The 16,801-nt window shown below is 36.8% G+C and overlaps 1 protein-coding gene across 35 annotated transcripts in view; it reads right to left on the reverse strand.

Moving 5' to 3' along the window:
• The window catches only part of LOC148674704 (syntaxin-binding protein 5), a 245,239-nt gene that overhangs the window by 53,306 nt on the left and 175,132 nt on the right, over nt 1–16,801 (reverse strand). For all 35 annotated transcript variants that reach the window (XM_088625141.1, XM_088625140.1, XM_088625138.1 and 32 more), the window contains exons 13-16: nt 12,392–12,459; nt 8,716–8,756; nt 5,829–6,049; nt 76–254 (exon numbers count right to left, since the gene is read on the reverse strand). In XM_088625141.1, the coding sequence (XP_088481267.1) occupies nt 76–254; nt 5,829–6,049; nt 8,716–8,756; nt 12,392–12,459 (509 nt within the window). The remainder of the gene's footprint in view (nt 1–75; nt 255–5,828; nt 6,050–8,715; nt 8,757–12,391; nt 12,460–16,801) is intronic.

The raw sequence follows: 16,801 nt of genomic DNA on the forward strand, positions 1-16,801 counted from the left end.
GCCTGAAAGCAGCAGGACAGTGTGAGAAAAGCAGGTGGAAGAGTGAAGTGAGGAGCTGTTAAAGGAACTGCGTACTTGAGGCAGGGCACATTGTCCCGGATACCATCGGAAGAGCTGCTGCTGGTGGATGGGTGGGAATGGGGGGCGCTGGACTGGGAGTTGGAGGATGCCCCTGGGGTTGGCAATGTAGGGACCTGCTCACCCTCTGGGGACTCAATGTCATTGAGTTCGTACTGAAGCCGGACTTCAAGTAGCTGGTCAGAAAAGAAAAATCTTTGTAACACCTGATTACGAAGCAAAGATCACATGAACACTTCAACATTACATAAACATTAAATTTAAAGTATAGAAAATGATATACATTTATAACTATACATATATTAAATACAAAATAAAAGGCAAATCCCAATATTCAGTAAGGATGTAATTTTAAACTCAATTTGAACAAATACTGTTTGGGCTAGTTCTGTGTCATACAAAGAAAATCTTAAAAGAGAAATATCAAACATGACCTGGAGAATATCTGGCTCTTGGCATTTGATTCACTAGTGTTAAGCATACCGAGCATCAAAAGAAACATATCCCTTATAGCTAACAAATTCAGGAAGTTATCAGGAAAATATTGTGTAGCAAGTGCACTGGCATTGTATTATATATACACATATATCCCGTATAATCTCATTATAAATATAAATTAATTATCCTGAATAATACATCGCCATCTCTCACGAAATCCACTGTCCCACAATCAAAATGAGAATATGCATTGCCTTTTGGAATGTTGGCATATCAGAATGAGCTAGGAGGAAGTGCATGAAGCGAGGACCCAAGACTGGACTCAATGTAGTGCTGTGCAGTCAGGATGCCATCAATCACTATAAATGGAGTTGTGTACTGTAGCTACAGTACTCTTATGGTCAGACTATCATACTTGGGCTGGTCTATTGATCTTGGTGAGGTGTCATGACTTGTAGTCTCCCAGATAATGGCCTATCATTATCAGGTTAAACATCTCTCTCTGTGAATGTCCCACACAGCGAACAACAGTCCAGCCTCCAGCTGGCTAATGGCATGAAGGCATCACTTGCTTGGTATGACACGCATATTGATCCTTTTGCTGTGTTTTTCTTTAATGATTTTCACAATGTTTGGCATTCATAAGTCAAAGTCACTTCATTGTCTCTGCCCAGTCAACTCTAACTAAATAAGGAGATTAAAGACTTATGCAACAAAACCATCTGACACCCCCCAAATTTAAGCAATATCCAAACGCTTCAGCTTATTTATAGGATTTTTTTTAAATTCTGGATTATGTCTTTCCCTATATATCCTAGAACAACTAGGGAGCAGTCACCACCCAATTCTCTGCATTTTATGTTTGTTTTGGAACTGTGCACAAAGAACACACAGTACGTAACTACCATGACCTTAGCATTAAACAGAGGGCAATCTCAGCCACACTTATAATGTCCCAATCAAAATATCCATCGAGCATCAGAGCTTTAAGCAATTCCAAATAACTGAGTCCTAGCCAGTATGTGCTGCCCTGTAGCTGCTGTGGGCAAATCAAAAGTTAGAAGTTTGAAACACGATACACATTTGCTCAAGCAACAAAACACATGCTGCATTCTGATCAGAGCCTCTTTAAGGCAAGGTCAATAGCAATCTTCAAGGTTGAGAAAAGAAAAAATCCTCAAATATATTTCAAATATAAGAATATAGTAATATATTATATTATATTAAATATAGGAATCAAATATATTTAGAATTCTTAAATATTCTTTTAAGAGTCATAAAACCCCCTAGGCAAAAAAGATAAGATTGCTAAATTTCATTTAGAAAGACCGTTGCGTTGGTGCAGTGGATTTGGTGCATGACTCTGGGACTGCAGAGGTCTGGGTTCGACTCTGGCTTAGGGTACAAATATAGCCATATCACCCTGCAACTCACAACTAGCAGCCCACTGCAGCTAAGCAGGTGTGAGCCTGGCCAGTACCTGAGTGGGAGACCTACTGGGAAAAACTAAGGTTGCTGCTGGAAGAGGTGTCAATGGGGCCAGCAGGGGGCGCTGCGGTCTATGTGGGTCATAATGCATAGCAACGGGGACACTAAACTGTATAAAGGCCCTGTCCTTAGGATAAGACATTAAACCAAGGTCCTGACTCTCTGTGGTCATTAAAACGTCCAGGGCATTTGTGTGGTGAGCTTTCCGGCACACTATGGCTGTCGTCACATCATCAAGGTGGATGCTGCACATTGGTGGTAGTGGAGGGGAGTCCCCATAACTTGTAAAGTGCTTTGAGTGAAGTGTCCAGAAAAGCACTATATAAGTGTAAGTAATTATTATTATTTCCATATGTTTTAAAAGGATCTAATGATTATCCCTGGGATTGTAAAAATGATGCAGCACCACAGATCATGCCTATGATCTGCCTGCACCTATAACTGCACCTATAACTTTCTTTAACAAGAATTTGTTAAAAACAAAATGCATACCACAAATCACCTCAGTTCTTTCACAACCTTAATGTTAAAAATACATAGAATATTAGAACCCAGTATAACAGCATTCCACAAAAATAAAGAAATAATTCTCATTTTAAACAAATGGGAATTTTACCACCAAAGAGTTAAAAAACAACTCTAAATACCTCAGCAAAAATATTTTTTAAAGCTCTTTTAAAACCTGAACAGGAAACTACTGTACCTCATTTTAAAGTAACTCTGTTCAATACATAGCTATGAATCCAAAATGCTTAAAGCAGAACTGCAACAGTATTTTTATATTTCAGGGTTAAAAAGAATCAGAATTGATTAGACCATTTCAAACAACAAGTAAAGTAAAATGTACACAGTAACCTGTAAAACCTCCAATTTACATAACAAAATTTCCAGGTATGCACAGCGCAATTCAGATAGAGGTACCAAAATGTCTGGTGAGATGAAGCCCTTTTCCACTGTAAACAAGCAGGATTGTGAATACATCTCTTTCAATCCAATAGAAATATTGCTCTCGACTTTGAAATGGTTTTGCCGACAAATATAACTTTCTTGTTCATTCTGCATGCAGATCATGTTGAAACGTTTCCACGGTGAAGTGTTTGCTGCTCAACCTGTACATATTGGTTTGCACATCATATTACATTAGTCATTACAGCGAAGAATGAGAAGGAAGGGCTTCACGTCACAATTCTTATGAACTCTTGCTCTTGCCTGTGTCAAGACCAGTGGTTTGCAACAACAATGGCGATCATACTTTTACAAAGTACACAATTTTGTGCTTAATTTAAAATTAGTGATTCTGTCAATTCATTTATTTTGATAACAAGATTTAATAACTGGCATGAGAAATTGGGACTGCAGTTCCCCTTTACAATATGGTGAACATTCCTAATTAAATCCAATGGAACTATTCATATTGATTAATTAATTCGCATCAAAATAAGTAGACTGATAAAACTCAAGAATAGGCAATAATTAGTAGAAATAAAGCATTTGCTTTACAACATCAACCTAGTTGTCATTCTGTTAACACTCAAGCTACACTGTTGAATATTTGAGCTGCCTGCTGCAGAGGATGTTTCAGCTGTCACTGCACAAGCACTCCTCTAAAGAAGCGCAAGGGCAATGTGTTATTGTCAGGAATTGCCAGTCTTCAATCCCTGATGATTCTATTCCAGATACTACAAGGTAATTTATATTTTAACACTTAGCTCTGAATTGATTGCAGACATTTATACTGTAGATGTACATTGAGCCTGTGTAAAAAGCATGACAGAAAAGTAAACCACTACATAGTTGTAACATGATTCTGCATTTAACCTTGACATCTCATACATCTTACTGGTGTAAAACAAACACCAAGGTTTTGACTTCACATTGCAAACACTGCACTTCCTACAAGTGATTTCTCTATCAGCCTCACTGTCAGTGTCAGTCATGGTAAAGGGATACCCTGTGCTAATCGCTTCAATTTGCTCCAATTAAACACTGTATAAAACATCACACAGCTCTGGGTTCTCACAGCACAGAGCAAATCATCATGATGACAGCTTTTTGGAGCTGACTGCAGTTTGCAGTGACCTTGGGACCTATGCAGTGAATTCTGGGAGTCTTATCAGTAGTATTTACATTCATGTGACAGTGATTAATTTTCTTCTCTTTCTATCTTTTGTAATTCTCTTCAATCCCCTCATAGGCACAAGAGCACTATCAACCTGAGAACAGCAGTTAGTTTCTTGGCAGTACCTGCTGCTGCAATGCCTGAATACCTCCACTTCGCTTATTTTACAGACTGAAATGGCTGAGCTCTAGTGGGGCTTATGAAATGTAAGTTTATGAAAGATATGCCTGCTTCCTAGTCAAATGCTAATAGAACCATTTCTGAATTTAAAATCTGCATAGACTCCATAAGTTGAACTTTGAGTTGTTTACCTGGAGAAATCAAACAAATAACAATATGATTGCATTGCAAACAATATTAAATCAAAAGTAGATTACCCTAAAGATCAGGCAGAGGAAGAGAACATTTCCTGCCAGCATGGGAGTGAATGAGGTCAAAGTGTTCTAGGCTACTTTTGTATATTTATTACCAAATGCAAGCATGCAAAAAACAGAGAGAAATGTCACTATAAAGCTGTGTTCCTTGAGCTAACTGAACCACCCTTCTTAAATGCTTAAATATAGAATTAACTTAAATGTTAATGAAGTACAACACAGTCTGAAGAAACATGGATTGTCTCACACAGTATTTAACAGGTAGAAGAAGTACTGTTTGCTCATCTAGAGGAGAGTACATAGGCTAAATAGGACTAAATGACTCCTGACTTTTATCCTACCTTAGAATAATGAAAAAACTCAAACCACGGGAAGACAAAGCATGTTTTCTTATTAAGTTTAATAATTATTAAATCACATTAAAAAGAAATGAATAAGAGGACTTTTATACCAGGTTAATTTATGAAGGCCTGATTCACAATTCAACTGAAAGCATGCTCAAATGCTGACAACTGTTATCTGTAGGGTTCTATACAAACTGCAGTTTGCCTCCAAGTGCATTCATACTTGCTCTGGTGAATACTTTGCAGCTGTACTGGCACCAGAAAGTATCTGGTTTTCACATTGCAACATTTCAAGTGAACCTGATTGTCTAAATGATTGTATTAACATGAATTATCTGAATCCTAATCTAAGCAACTAAAATATTATCTGCATGAAAATGCGTAATGCGGACCTACCCGTTTAAATCCAGAAAGCTGTTAAACATAGCAAATGAGTAAATTAAATGGGATATTCTAGATATATTTTGCCAACCAATAAAAGACTTAAATATTGAGTATGCTATAGGTCCACATTATTTCATGTTGAAAAGAATGAACTAGGAATAAGGAGTAGGACTGGAGATCACACAGTCAGTTTTTGTTGCTCGTGAACCCTGATGTGATTGCTTTCAGGGTGAGTTTCACCCTTAAACCTCTCTTAAGTACATTTTTATTTATTTATGCGAACACTGCAATTCCAAACAAATATTTTCAATATTTCACATCAACAAAAATGAACTTGAACAAATTCTCAACCAATTGTCAATCAAATTCAAATATAAATTAGCCAATCCAAATTAACTAGGTACTGTAAGAAAGTCTTTTAAATGTACTTTAACAAAGAGTCACTTTCAAACTAAGCTCAACTGGTAGCATTTATCACTGGGACATTTGTTCTGAATTGCAAACACACAATGCCTGCATTGGGTACATGGCAATGCAAGGTACAAGAGAAGGCACAACATACTGACCAATCACTGTACATTCTGGAACTTGTCTGGGCATTACCTGCACCACCTCCGTAGTCACTTCCTGCTTGCTGAACCTATAGATGATAACATGGGCTGAGACTCCAGCCACACACAATATCCTGCTTTCTGGACACCAGGAAAGGATCTGAATGGCAAAGGGATCTTCATCTACAATGTCCGTGTTGGGCTTGTCATCTTTGTTCCGAGACTTTTCAAATGCCTTGGCTGTCTTTAGCTTGTACAGTACTTGGAGCATTACTGGAAACAGGTGAAAAAAAAACAAACAAAAACAGACGAAATCAAACAATTTCTTACGTTTTTTAAACATACTCTACATTTCAGCTTTTAATGAATGGCACAATGTCAAAAATATATACTCATGTTTTCAATTTCTTGAAAACTTTTCTAGATCAGAAATTATAATTTTATAATTTTATGTGATTTTACATTGGGAGTGATATACAGTATAAATGCCATAAGGAGTATTTCAGCTTAGACAACTAGGCAGAGGACATTTTATGAGAACTTTTTATGAATTCTATGTTATTAAAAAATGAGCTACTGAATTTTGTAAGTAGAATTGCAAATACAACAACTATCAGTCATCATAATCAGTACAGTAGGTAACCAGATGTTTTACAAGAGGTTAGAGTGAGGAACTACTGTATGTCAGTAAGCTGCAAAGAAACAAGAAGAGGTTGATTCCAAGCTGAAAAAGTAGAAAGAAGAAAAAACAGCAAAAAAGTTTGAGCTGTGGAGCCTTTTATTCTTCTTTTCTCTCATTATATTTCAGTGTGAAATTAACATCTACTTGTTCCTGTATTTTATATATGCTCTTTAAGTAAAACAGTTTTTATTTCAAAGAGAATTCAGTTACAGATGCAAAATAGTGTTTGCTGAAGCATTACAACACAACTTGCTTTTGAAATTGAAATTTAATTTCAACTACAAACCAACAAAAGGTCAAAGTCACAGGTTTCTTGGCGATTACAATTGCAAACAAAAAGTAAAAAAAAAACATGGGCATGTAAACTAACTCTTCTTAAACAAGCTTCTATAGTTTTAGAAGTAACTAAATATTTTGGAAATTAAAATTACAATTAATTAAATATAAAAGAGCCTGTGAGTCTTATTTTGTAGTGCAACAAACTATGAAGAGCTGCAACAAGCTACACTTATTTACACTGATAAAATACCACAGAACAGCAGTCATCAACAATGGCTTGTTCTCAATAACAAAAAATGCAGCATCCATAGATACTCAGTATCTTTCATCACTCATTTGTGCAGCTTCTTGCAAATGAAACTACAGTATGCCTTTGACAAGTGACTCTGCTCTTTTAACCAAGATCTCCATTTAACTCAATGACTGTATATGACAGTGTGTGACAGCCTATTATGAAAGATGAGAATCACCAACAGTAAAGTGCCGTGTCAGGTACTTTGAAAGTGGTGCATTCTCTCATTATAGTGAGATCACTTGCAGGGTACGACACAAGATGGAATTCCAATACACAATTAGTTTAAGCTTATACTGTACCTTATAACAGATGTAATAAATGTTTATGGCACACTGCATTACGTGCAATATGAAACTGAATACAGAGAATGAATGCTGATTATTTTAATGTTCCATTAAATAGAAATAAAATGTATTGTACTAATAGCATGCCTGAAAAAGTCCACACACAAATGGACATCAGTCCACACTAGAATCTAATGTTTATTCAGTGTGTGCAGTCACTCTGTCTTTTTTATTTAAATTTCACATTTCCCTTGTCTGAGGACCAGAGAGGATGAATGATGTGGATCGGTGAAATATATAAAAAATATCAACTCCTTCAGGCTGTCCAGCACACTTTGTGAATTATCTACGTTGCTATTTTTGTTAACATCAAGTTAATATCCTTCTATTTCTAACCCTGTGGCAACATTAAGGTAGAAAGTAAGCACCATAAGATGGCAACCTGTATATATAACAGGTATGCTGGCTTTCAACAATTTACTGTATATCTCAGTAAAATAAAAAAACAAAAATGACAGATCGATCCCAGTTAGAAAGAAAATAGATTTTGGGAAGATAAGCCATTCAAGCCCAGAGAAAGACCTGGAGATGAAATATTTCCATTTCCTCGACATGATCCATAAATAAATGCACTTAGTCTCCGTAATGAAAGTGAGCTGCAGTGGTAAACAGTAAACAGGGCCCTGCCCCACCTGTTTGCTTTGAAGGCAGGGAACTAATCACATTTTTTTCCAGTAACATAATTTAGGCACTAAGTACACAAGCACTAGAAAAATAAGTCAGGCACTTAGGACTGTCTCTATGAAGTGCACACTGAAAGAGATTTATCTTGGGTTCTTGTGAAAAGCTTCTTTGCGCACAGGGCCAAATCAGTAATCTTAATAGATGTAGGGCACATGACCCTAAACAATCCCATTTTTTCCAAACAATCTCTATTTTCCTGTTGATCTAACACAACAAGTGGTATGTGGTTTCCTTGTCATTAGAAACACAGCTAAATACAGACAGCGCCATAAAAACACAAACAGAACTCAATGAGATCTCTGAATTTTGGTTTTGTAAGTAACTCATCACATATAAGCATTTCATTGCACTTGTGCATATGACAAATATCTGAACTGAACAGAAGATGTCTGAATCAAGCAGCACTGCAAAGATATAGAGGATTAAGTTGTTTTCCTGGCCTTGCTTTATTTCTTCTTATTATCAACTGGCCTAATAATTCAATTGAATTGGACAAATGGAATCCCAAAAAGCTTATGAATGGCTGATTTTTGACAAGTGATCTGAATGTTTTAGTCTTGATTTTTGATAATTTTTTAGTTTAATTTGAAACTTAAATTTTAAGGGCCAAAATATGGGTTTGTATTGTGATATTCAAGAAAACATGGCAACTTACTTGCAGAAGCATCCCAAAATTTTATTGATCCATCTGCATGCCTAATTTAAATAAAAAGAAAAAGCAAATTAAACTGGGTAAAGATTTGTAAATAATCAATGGTATCCCATTATAATATCCCAAGTTATCTATTACAAATCATACACTGTTCACACAATACACAATTTAAGCTTCGACTGTTTTCATGTTATGAATGGCCTAGCTGATTTCTTGGTGGTCATACATCTTTAAAAAAATATTATTTATAAAAAGGAGCAAAAAAGCAACGAGCTTTATGTTGTCTGTTGATTCATACAAGAAAATACAAAACAAACACACTTCAATAATGCTAATACACAGTAAATGAGATGCAAGTTAACATATTTACAGGAGTGCAATGAAAATGTAAAGTATAATCACCCTTATTTTCTACCCTGAAGAAAACTATCACCCTTACCCAGTCTTGTTAACTTAAAGACTACAAGGCCTTCCCAGAAGCAGTTATTTATGGCATAGAATTAGCAGTACAGAACAACAAATTTAGACTTGGAAGTATTTGGCTGTTTGTAACCTTGGAATGAAATATTTGCATCACTGGAGTCCTGTTTTTATGATCTCACTATGAAGCAAGGATTCGAGTTGTGAAAATGCAATTCCATGAGTCTGACTACATAAGACTGTGGAGGAGGAGTGGGCTTTGCATTTTCCTCTAGCTTTTCAAAAACCTGATGAGGCATCAACTATGCATTTACCTTGCACGCCCTTCAGAGATTAAACAATATCTGTAAAAGTATGAAGAAATATGCTATGGCTCTCACCATACATTACTTATAGTTTTTATTATTTAAACCTTTTTTTACAGTGGTAAGTTCTGAAAGGATGGGGTGGACAAGCTTTCTTCTGTCCAAATCCGAACGAAGAGAATGTGGGAAATTGTCCTATTTATATTTCTTTGCTTTAGGGGACTGGAAAATGGCTGCATCCCACAATGACAGCACCATATACCTGCAGCCTCCTGGGCACTTGCAGGTATATGGTGCTGTCATTGTGGAATTAGTCAGCCAGGGCATGTTGCTGTGAGCCAAGACAGCCCTGGCTGACTAATTCCACTATACCTTTTAGTGGTGCTCAAAATTGTCAACTACTTGGGGAATCCTGGTCACAGTCAGTAAGCGACATGACTGAAGCTCAAACCTGTGGTACCTGAAGCCTTTATATGTTAAAGACACTGACCAGAGACTGTATCAACATTTTTACTTTGGCCTTTTACCAAAAATTACAATTGTTCTCATCACACTAATTTAAGTTTTATATAGTTACCCATCCATCCATTTTCTAAACGCTTCAATTCAGGGTCATGGGGAACCCAGAGCCTATCCCGGCAAGCAACAGGTGAAAGGCGGTGTACAGCCTGGAGGGGATGCCAGTCCACTGCAGGGCACACACAGACACCGACGTGCACATGCTCCCCCCTATTTTCCCACATCCCAATTTACCTACCACTATGTCTCTGGATTGTGGGAGGATATAGGAGCACATGGAGGAAACCCAACATGAAAACAGGGAGAAAATACAAACTCCACATAGATAGCACCCATTGCACCAGTGTTTGTATTAAAAAAAACTTAAGTGGATCTTTTGGTAAAAGTATTTTCCCACAATGTTAGACAGCTCCTGTCTTCTGCATGTTGCAGATTGGAATCCAAGCTATGAGAACTCACTGTCAGCTGAGAACTGAGAATTGTGTCTTTCATCCCTTATTAACATGGGACAAACCAAATACAGCATGAGTGGTACTCAGCTACTGCATACTGCACACTGCATACTAGTGACCTCTGCAGAGATGAGCATTATCAGGCACGAGTTCTGCCAATCCTCTCACTGCTGTTTATAGTCAGTTTGCAGTGTAAAAAGAAACATTTGTGTTTTCTTCAGCTAATATACAGTACAACATTGCAGAAAGCAGTGGTGCAGCAATAAGAAAGGTTGAATAATTTGAAAACAAAAATTCTGAAGGGTCATATAGCTGGCAATATTACATATAAAAAGCAGAAAAAAGGCAGAGGCAGCAAATGGAATTAAGACAGTTTTCCGTTTTAAGAAACAGTTTTAAGAAACGGAAACATGCTAGTAAGTAATTTAGACTATTTTGTTGTTTTTTAATTAAAACATATAAAATAAAATACCTTCAAAAGGGTTAATTGTTAAACATTTAAAAATGTGCAGAAAGCAGAGTCTACTTCAAGGATGGTATCTAAGTTAATACTATCTCTGACACTGATACTCTGAGAGGCACTGTTTGAGTATCATAGGGCTATTGAGATATAAAGAGAGGCTAGTATCTTCTCAAAACTCCTAGCTAAATGCCATTGCAAAAATCTCAAGGTGTTCTGCATGCTGAGCACACTGAGCTGGTATGTGTGAATGTAACAATGCTGCAGGGACAACTTATCTAGCTAGGACGTATCCCAACGGAGGTGCAATCCAAAAATCAATAACTCTGGGAAAGAAAGGACTCCTTCAAGTCAAATGTAGTGTATCACAAAAGAAGGCTTCTCCCTCCACCAATAATAGAGTAGCTATTGTTCATACAAAAATAGCTACAATGAATTGTACAACTATAACTCACAATACAGTATGTCCATTCTTTATCCATTGATTGGCAAATACATTCCACTACATTTCCAGCCATATTATGATGTATGTTGCACTTCTACTGAATCACCACAGGGTGTGTCTGGTCATATGAGGAAAAAATGTAGTCTGCCTCCAACTCACTGATATTGTAAAAGTATTGAAGAGAGTGTCATTGATCACAAGTATTTGGGACTGGTTACAGAAACATATTTAAGATGGGATAGATTTATATAAAAAGGCCAATATAGATATTTTTTCTAAGGATGCTTGGGCATAACTAGTTTTACACTTTTCTGTAAATCGTTTATTGGAAGTGTCTCAACATATAATCTGTTGGATTGATAACACTGGTAGTGAAAATGGTAATATTTTTGTGAAATAGTTTTGAACATAAAGTACATAGCAAAATTATTGGGATAAATCAGGTCAGCCTAAACACACTCTTGAGGCTGAATCTGTATCACTCCCATCTGGGAAATGCCTTTGTGCCTCAACCTGTATTGATTCAGGAAAAAATCATCTGCTGTGCAACTTCACTTTAGAAAAATATAAAATAATTATTTATTTTCTTAAAGTTCTAATATGTCCCTGGAATACTGTTTGTCCTGAATTCTGTTATTGGTGATGGTTGTTATGTTGTATTATTATGTCGTACTCTGCCACAAAACAATTTTACCCTAGTGGATAATAAAGCATGAATTTAAATTGAATTGCGATTTGGTTTTGGTTGCCCGATGCTTTGCAAATAAGTTTCTCCAACATTCAAGTCATGAGGGAGCATTCAGTCCAGACAGCAGACTGCTTTGTTCTGCATTGCAAACACAGTGTTTTACATATTTTAATATGCTAATGTATATTACCATAAATAACAAATTATTTTCCATTTCTTCTACATAAGTTTCAACTACATGGAGTAAAAGAAAGGCCATACTCTGCCACAAAGTCAGCCTAAGAAAGATTTGTGTCTGAAAAATAACTACAATTTTAATAATATTAAAAAAATCTTTTTCCTTTAACTCTTTGCCTAAAACTGCAAGTTGATTTCTCCTCCTTGACTTACCCAGTGATAATTATCTCTGGATAACTCTGTGTTCCCAGACCCCAGTTACCTCCACTGACCGGCCATTCCTAAAAAAGAAATTGAAACAGCAAGTGTTAAAAACTGGACATCATATCATAATAAATATATTGTTTTATTTAGACGCCTCCTGTTTATAGGTGTGTTGTTTATTTACTCTCCGGCTAATCTGATAGGATGGATTAAAAAAAGCTTGCACTTCATTAGAAAATGCAAAACAGACAAGTAAGGTTTTTCTATGGCTGAATAAAGTTAATCAAATAGTGAGAAGTATGACCTAATTTCTGTCATCACTCAACGTGGCAGAGGCAAAAAGACCATCATGAAAAAGCACCATAAAGGCATCCTATCTGGAAGTCTAAATGGAGGAGATTATATTGGATATAACATATACATGTGTATTTCATGTGTAATTTGTGTTAAAAACAACAGACACAGAATGCATGGCACGTACAGTACAGATGCAGCCATTCAAAATGCGCGGGCGATACCGCGTTATTTTCCGGTACGCTGTACGCAGTCTACCGCGAGTTACCGGTAAATACCGCTAGGTATCGTAAATTCTCCTATAATACCGCAAGCAAAATAATAGTATCCGGAATTTCCGCAAGGTGGAGCTAATAAAGCTCAACCTCTCATGTTTGAGCTGTAGCCATCAATGTCTTTAACGAAGATATTACTAATAGTATTAATAATGAATGACCTTGGACAAGCTGTAAGTGTAAACTCAAAGTATTGCTCTGGTCCACATTCTTTTTTTCATTGACCGTCTTTGTAAAAGTAACACCACAGCATTTCGCAATCACGCATTTGTTTCCAATCATGCAAAGTACAGTAATTTTTGAGAATCGATTCACCATGCCTTTCACATGCTCATAAAAGAGATTGATTTAGGAACATAAACATATTACCGTATGCAAACTGTACTGTATACAGTATGTATATGTATATTTAATGTCTTAACTGTGCCCGTTTAAGTATTGAATATTTATATGGAATTTTACCACTGAAGGTAAATCTTAGTGCCTGAGCATAAAAAGAATAGGAGCATACTGCAACGCGTGTGAAGGACATAAACTATATTAATTTTGGAACTTAAACATACAGTATATGGCTGGTCTCGGTACTTTAAAGAAAACATACACAACAGTATTCCATTTCTCCCTAAACATTTTAAGCATCGAAGTCTTTAACTAACGTGATACCGGAGTCAACAAGCATACTTTTAGAATTTGATAAAAAGGGAATATAATATGGAATCGTGTATCTAAAGAAATTAATAACGATATAATTATATTCATGTACCGCAACACAAGAATAGTACACGCTGTACATTGTCTGTCGATAATGTTTCTGTAGTGCTTTTTCAGCACTCTGCATGTGACCGCTGTGGGTTAGGTTCCTGACTCCCATGTCACACGGTCTGTGATCAAATCCCACTGGAACTATGACTTTTTTTTTTAACAAACATTTTTTTGAAAAAATGAGACATTTCCCTTGGTCAGAGATTAAATAAAACCTCACTCGCACCAAACAAATTTATATTTCTAAATATCACAACATGATCGAATTTAAGTCTTTTTAATAACAATGAATAGTCACCTATGCGTTACAAAATAAACATTTATATTGATTTGAATCGCGTTTTGATTTATATCATAAACGCGTGTTTAAATATATGTGTTTAAAGGCGATATATAAAAGCGCTGATTCTTATGGAATGTGTTCCACCGGGGATTCAAAAAATTTATTTTTTTTAATCGCGTATCTAAGGAAAATTGCAGTATAACTTTGTTCATGCACAAACAGTGGCATGTTACATTATTAATTTGGGTGTCTCCTCTTGCCAGAAAGCTCTAAATTGCATTTTGAGTGTGGTTTTTGACTTTTTCTAACTTGCAACCCATAAATAAAGCTGATACAGTTTAGACTTACTGTATTTTAAACTGTATTACAGCAGCACATTGGACAATGCAACGTAAATTGCAAAAATGCACTCGGAATCTGTCCAAGCCCTACTTTGTCAGGCATCTTCTTTTACTGCAACGGACATAAAAACTCTTGTAGCGGTGAGGCTTATTAATAAGGCAGAATTAAGTGTTTCTGAGCTTTCCCAAATTAGGCCTAATTTCTCTGTTCATCTCTGTGGTGCAGCCACAGAGAAAGAATTCATGCAAGCTGATTTAAGATGTTTTCTTGTGATAAGAAACCAGCTCCCAAAGGGGGATGCACTTAGCTAAGCCTGGCTATCATGATCAATGGTCATCCATTGGCGCCTATCTGTCTAGGGAGTGCGAGTTGGACATCTGGATTGCATTCCTAAGTGTCAGGACTAAGTGACTCATATCTCACCTTGATCAACCAATCAGGGACTGGTAGGGCCGAGTAACCCACGTGGGACTCTGATGCCCATGGAACTTTCAGCCAATCAATGAGCTGAAGTTCCTCCAGGTAAAAACAGGCAACACAGAGAGCCTGGGAGATTCAGATTCAGATTCAACAAGATTCAGAAGGGATTCTGGAGAGGATTCTGTGGACTGTTCTAAAGGGAATTCAAAGGAGAATTCCAGGGCAGGACGGCCCAGGAGCAGAAGGCTCCCAAGGGCAGGACATCCTCGCAGCGCGCCTCCTGACCATCCTGAGACTCAGCCCGGACAACCACGGAACGGCCAGTGTGTCCGAGTGCCAGAACTTTCCTTTGTTCTAAGAGTCTAGAGTGGAGGTTGCCAGAGAGTAACCAGCAGCAGGCCTCGTGAACAGGTCGGAACTGTGGACAGCTGAATCACTATTCAGAACTAGCTCTTCATTAGGAACGAACCGGTCCTCTTCCTGACTTGCTGGGACCCACAGTCATCTTTTCTCCTGTGCACAAACTGTGCTAGTTAAAGCCAACACTAACTAGCCGGTCAGTGAACATCAGCAACGCACCGTCGTGAGCCGCACAGCACAGCCTGGCACCGAGCCAGAGAGCGCGGATTGGACAGCAACAGCCTGCAACTGTTTCTTTGTGCCCGCAGGAGATCTGAATCCCCAAAGATTGGATGAGTATTCAACTTCAATGCATTACAGCTCAAGAATTCAATTGTTATCCCAACCAGTTGATATCAATTTAATTCCTAAGAGTTATGTACTTGTTTCGAGTATCTAATGTAGAAGTTATAACCAAGTTCATTTATGAAACGGTCTTAATGAATGATATACTGAACGTATGTCCTCTTGATATATGTAACACTTCGTAACTGATTGAATATATATCTTTTGTATTCTGATAACCCTCTCGATAAGATCTGTTAGTTTAATGCATATTCTATGTATTAATAAATGTATCCTCGTGTATTAGTACCTGTGTGTGTGCGTTGTTTGAGTTATGTCGCATGGTTGGACTCTAAAGCCATCAAAAGAATCAACTTTGTGATTTACTGCTACAATTAATAATTGTCTCAGTAAATGCCCAAACCCTACAGAACTGGTGCCTTCAGAGAGCCACTAACATTACATATTTGGCGTCCCTGAACGAATATGAATCACTACACTCTCTTGCTTTTAACAGAGTGTTTCATAATTTCTAACTACGAAAATTATTTAAACTGCGACACTTATCATTCATCTTTAAATAAACTTTATTTTATATAGTGTTTTAAGCGAATAGGTAATTAGATTGCTCATAAACCTAATCGCTTTTTCTACATAAACACAGCGTGATTGCTCTCTGAAAATGCCTTTTCTTTATATTTAGGCTCAGATTTCAACTATAGATCGTATTATTATAAACTTTCTTGGAAAAATGTCTTTTATGTAAACCATGTTTGCTATTAATTCATTTAGGGCTAGAATATGTTCATTGTCTTCCAATCGAGTCGAGTTGACATTGGAAGCTTGCCACGCCCGGACTGTTACACCAACGCATTAGCATGTTAAAGCGATTTCATTGAGGAGCCTAGCTTTCTTAACTAGTAAGTACTGTACTTCCTACTTTGAAAATACCTGTGAAACTGGTTTAATTCGTCACAGCCAGCACTCCCGCAGAGAGGGGGGTTGTACTCGTTAATGTCTTAGCACAAAGCAGAAACTTCTTGTATTTTCCGATTACATACAAGTGGAAAGATTACAGATTTTAATCGTCTTTTTTCTGAACCAGGGAAAATCTGATCATGTTTATCTATAACAATAATAAAAAACTTTATTTTACATTATTTTACATATCCCGCTTACACATCGCATGACTTTAATAAATCTATTCTTTATTAATACTAAATAAATAATACTAAAAATACTACAGCAAAGAGGTCACTTGATTAAATTCCAAATAGCACAATGATCCACTGGCATCCCTGAAGTCTGTTTAGTCCATAATCTTCCAAATACAATCACTAAGCAATTATAAAAATTATA

Source organism: Lepisosteus platostomus, chromosome 3 (genome assembly GCF_059453375.1).
Source record: "Lepisosteus platostomus isolate fLepPlt1 chromosome 3, fLepPlt1.hap1, whole genome shotgun sequence".
NCBI classification, from domain to species: domain Eukaryota; kingdom Metazoa; phylum Chordata; class Actinopteri; order Semionotiformes; family Lepisosteidae; genus Lepisosteus; species Lepisosteus platostomus.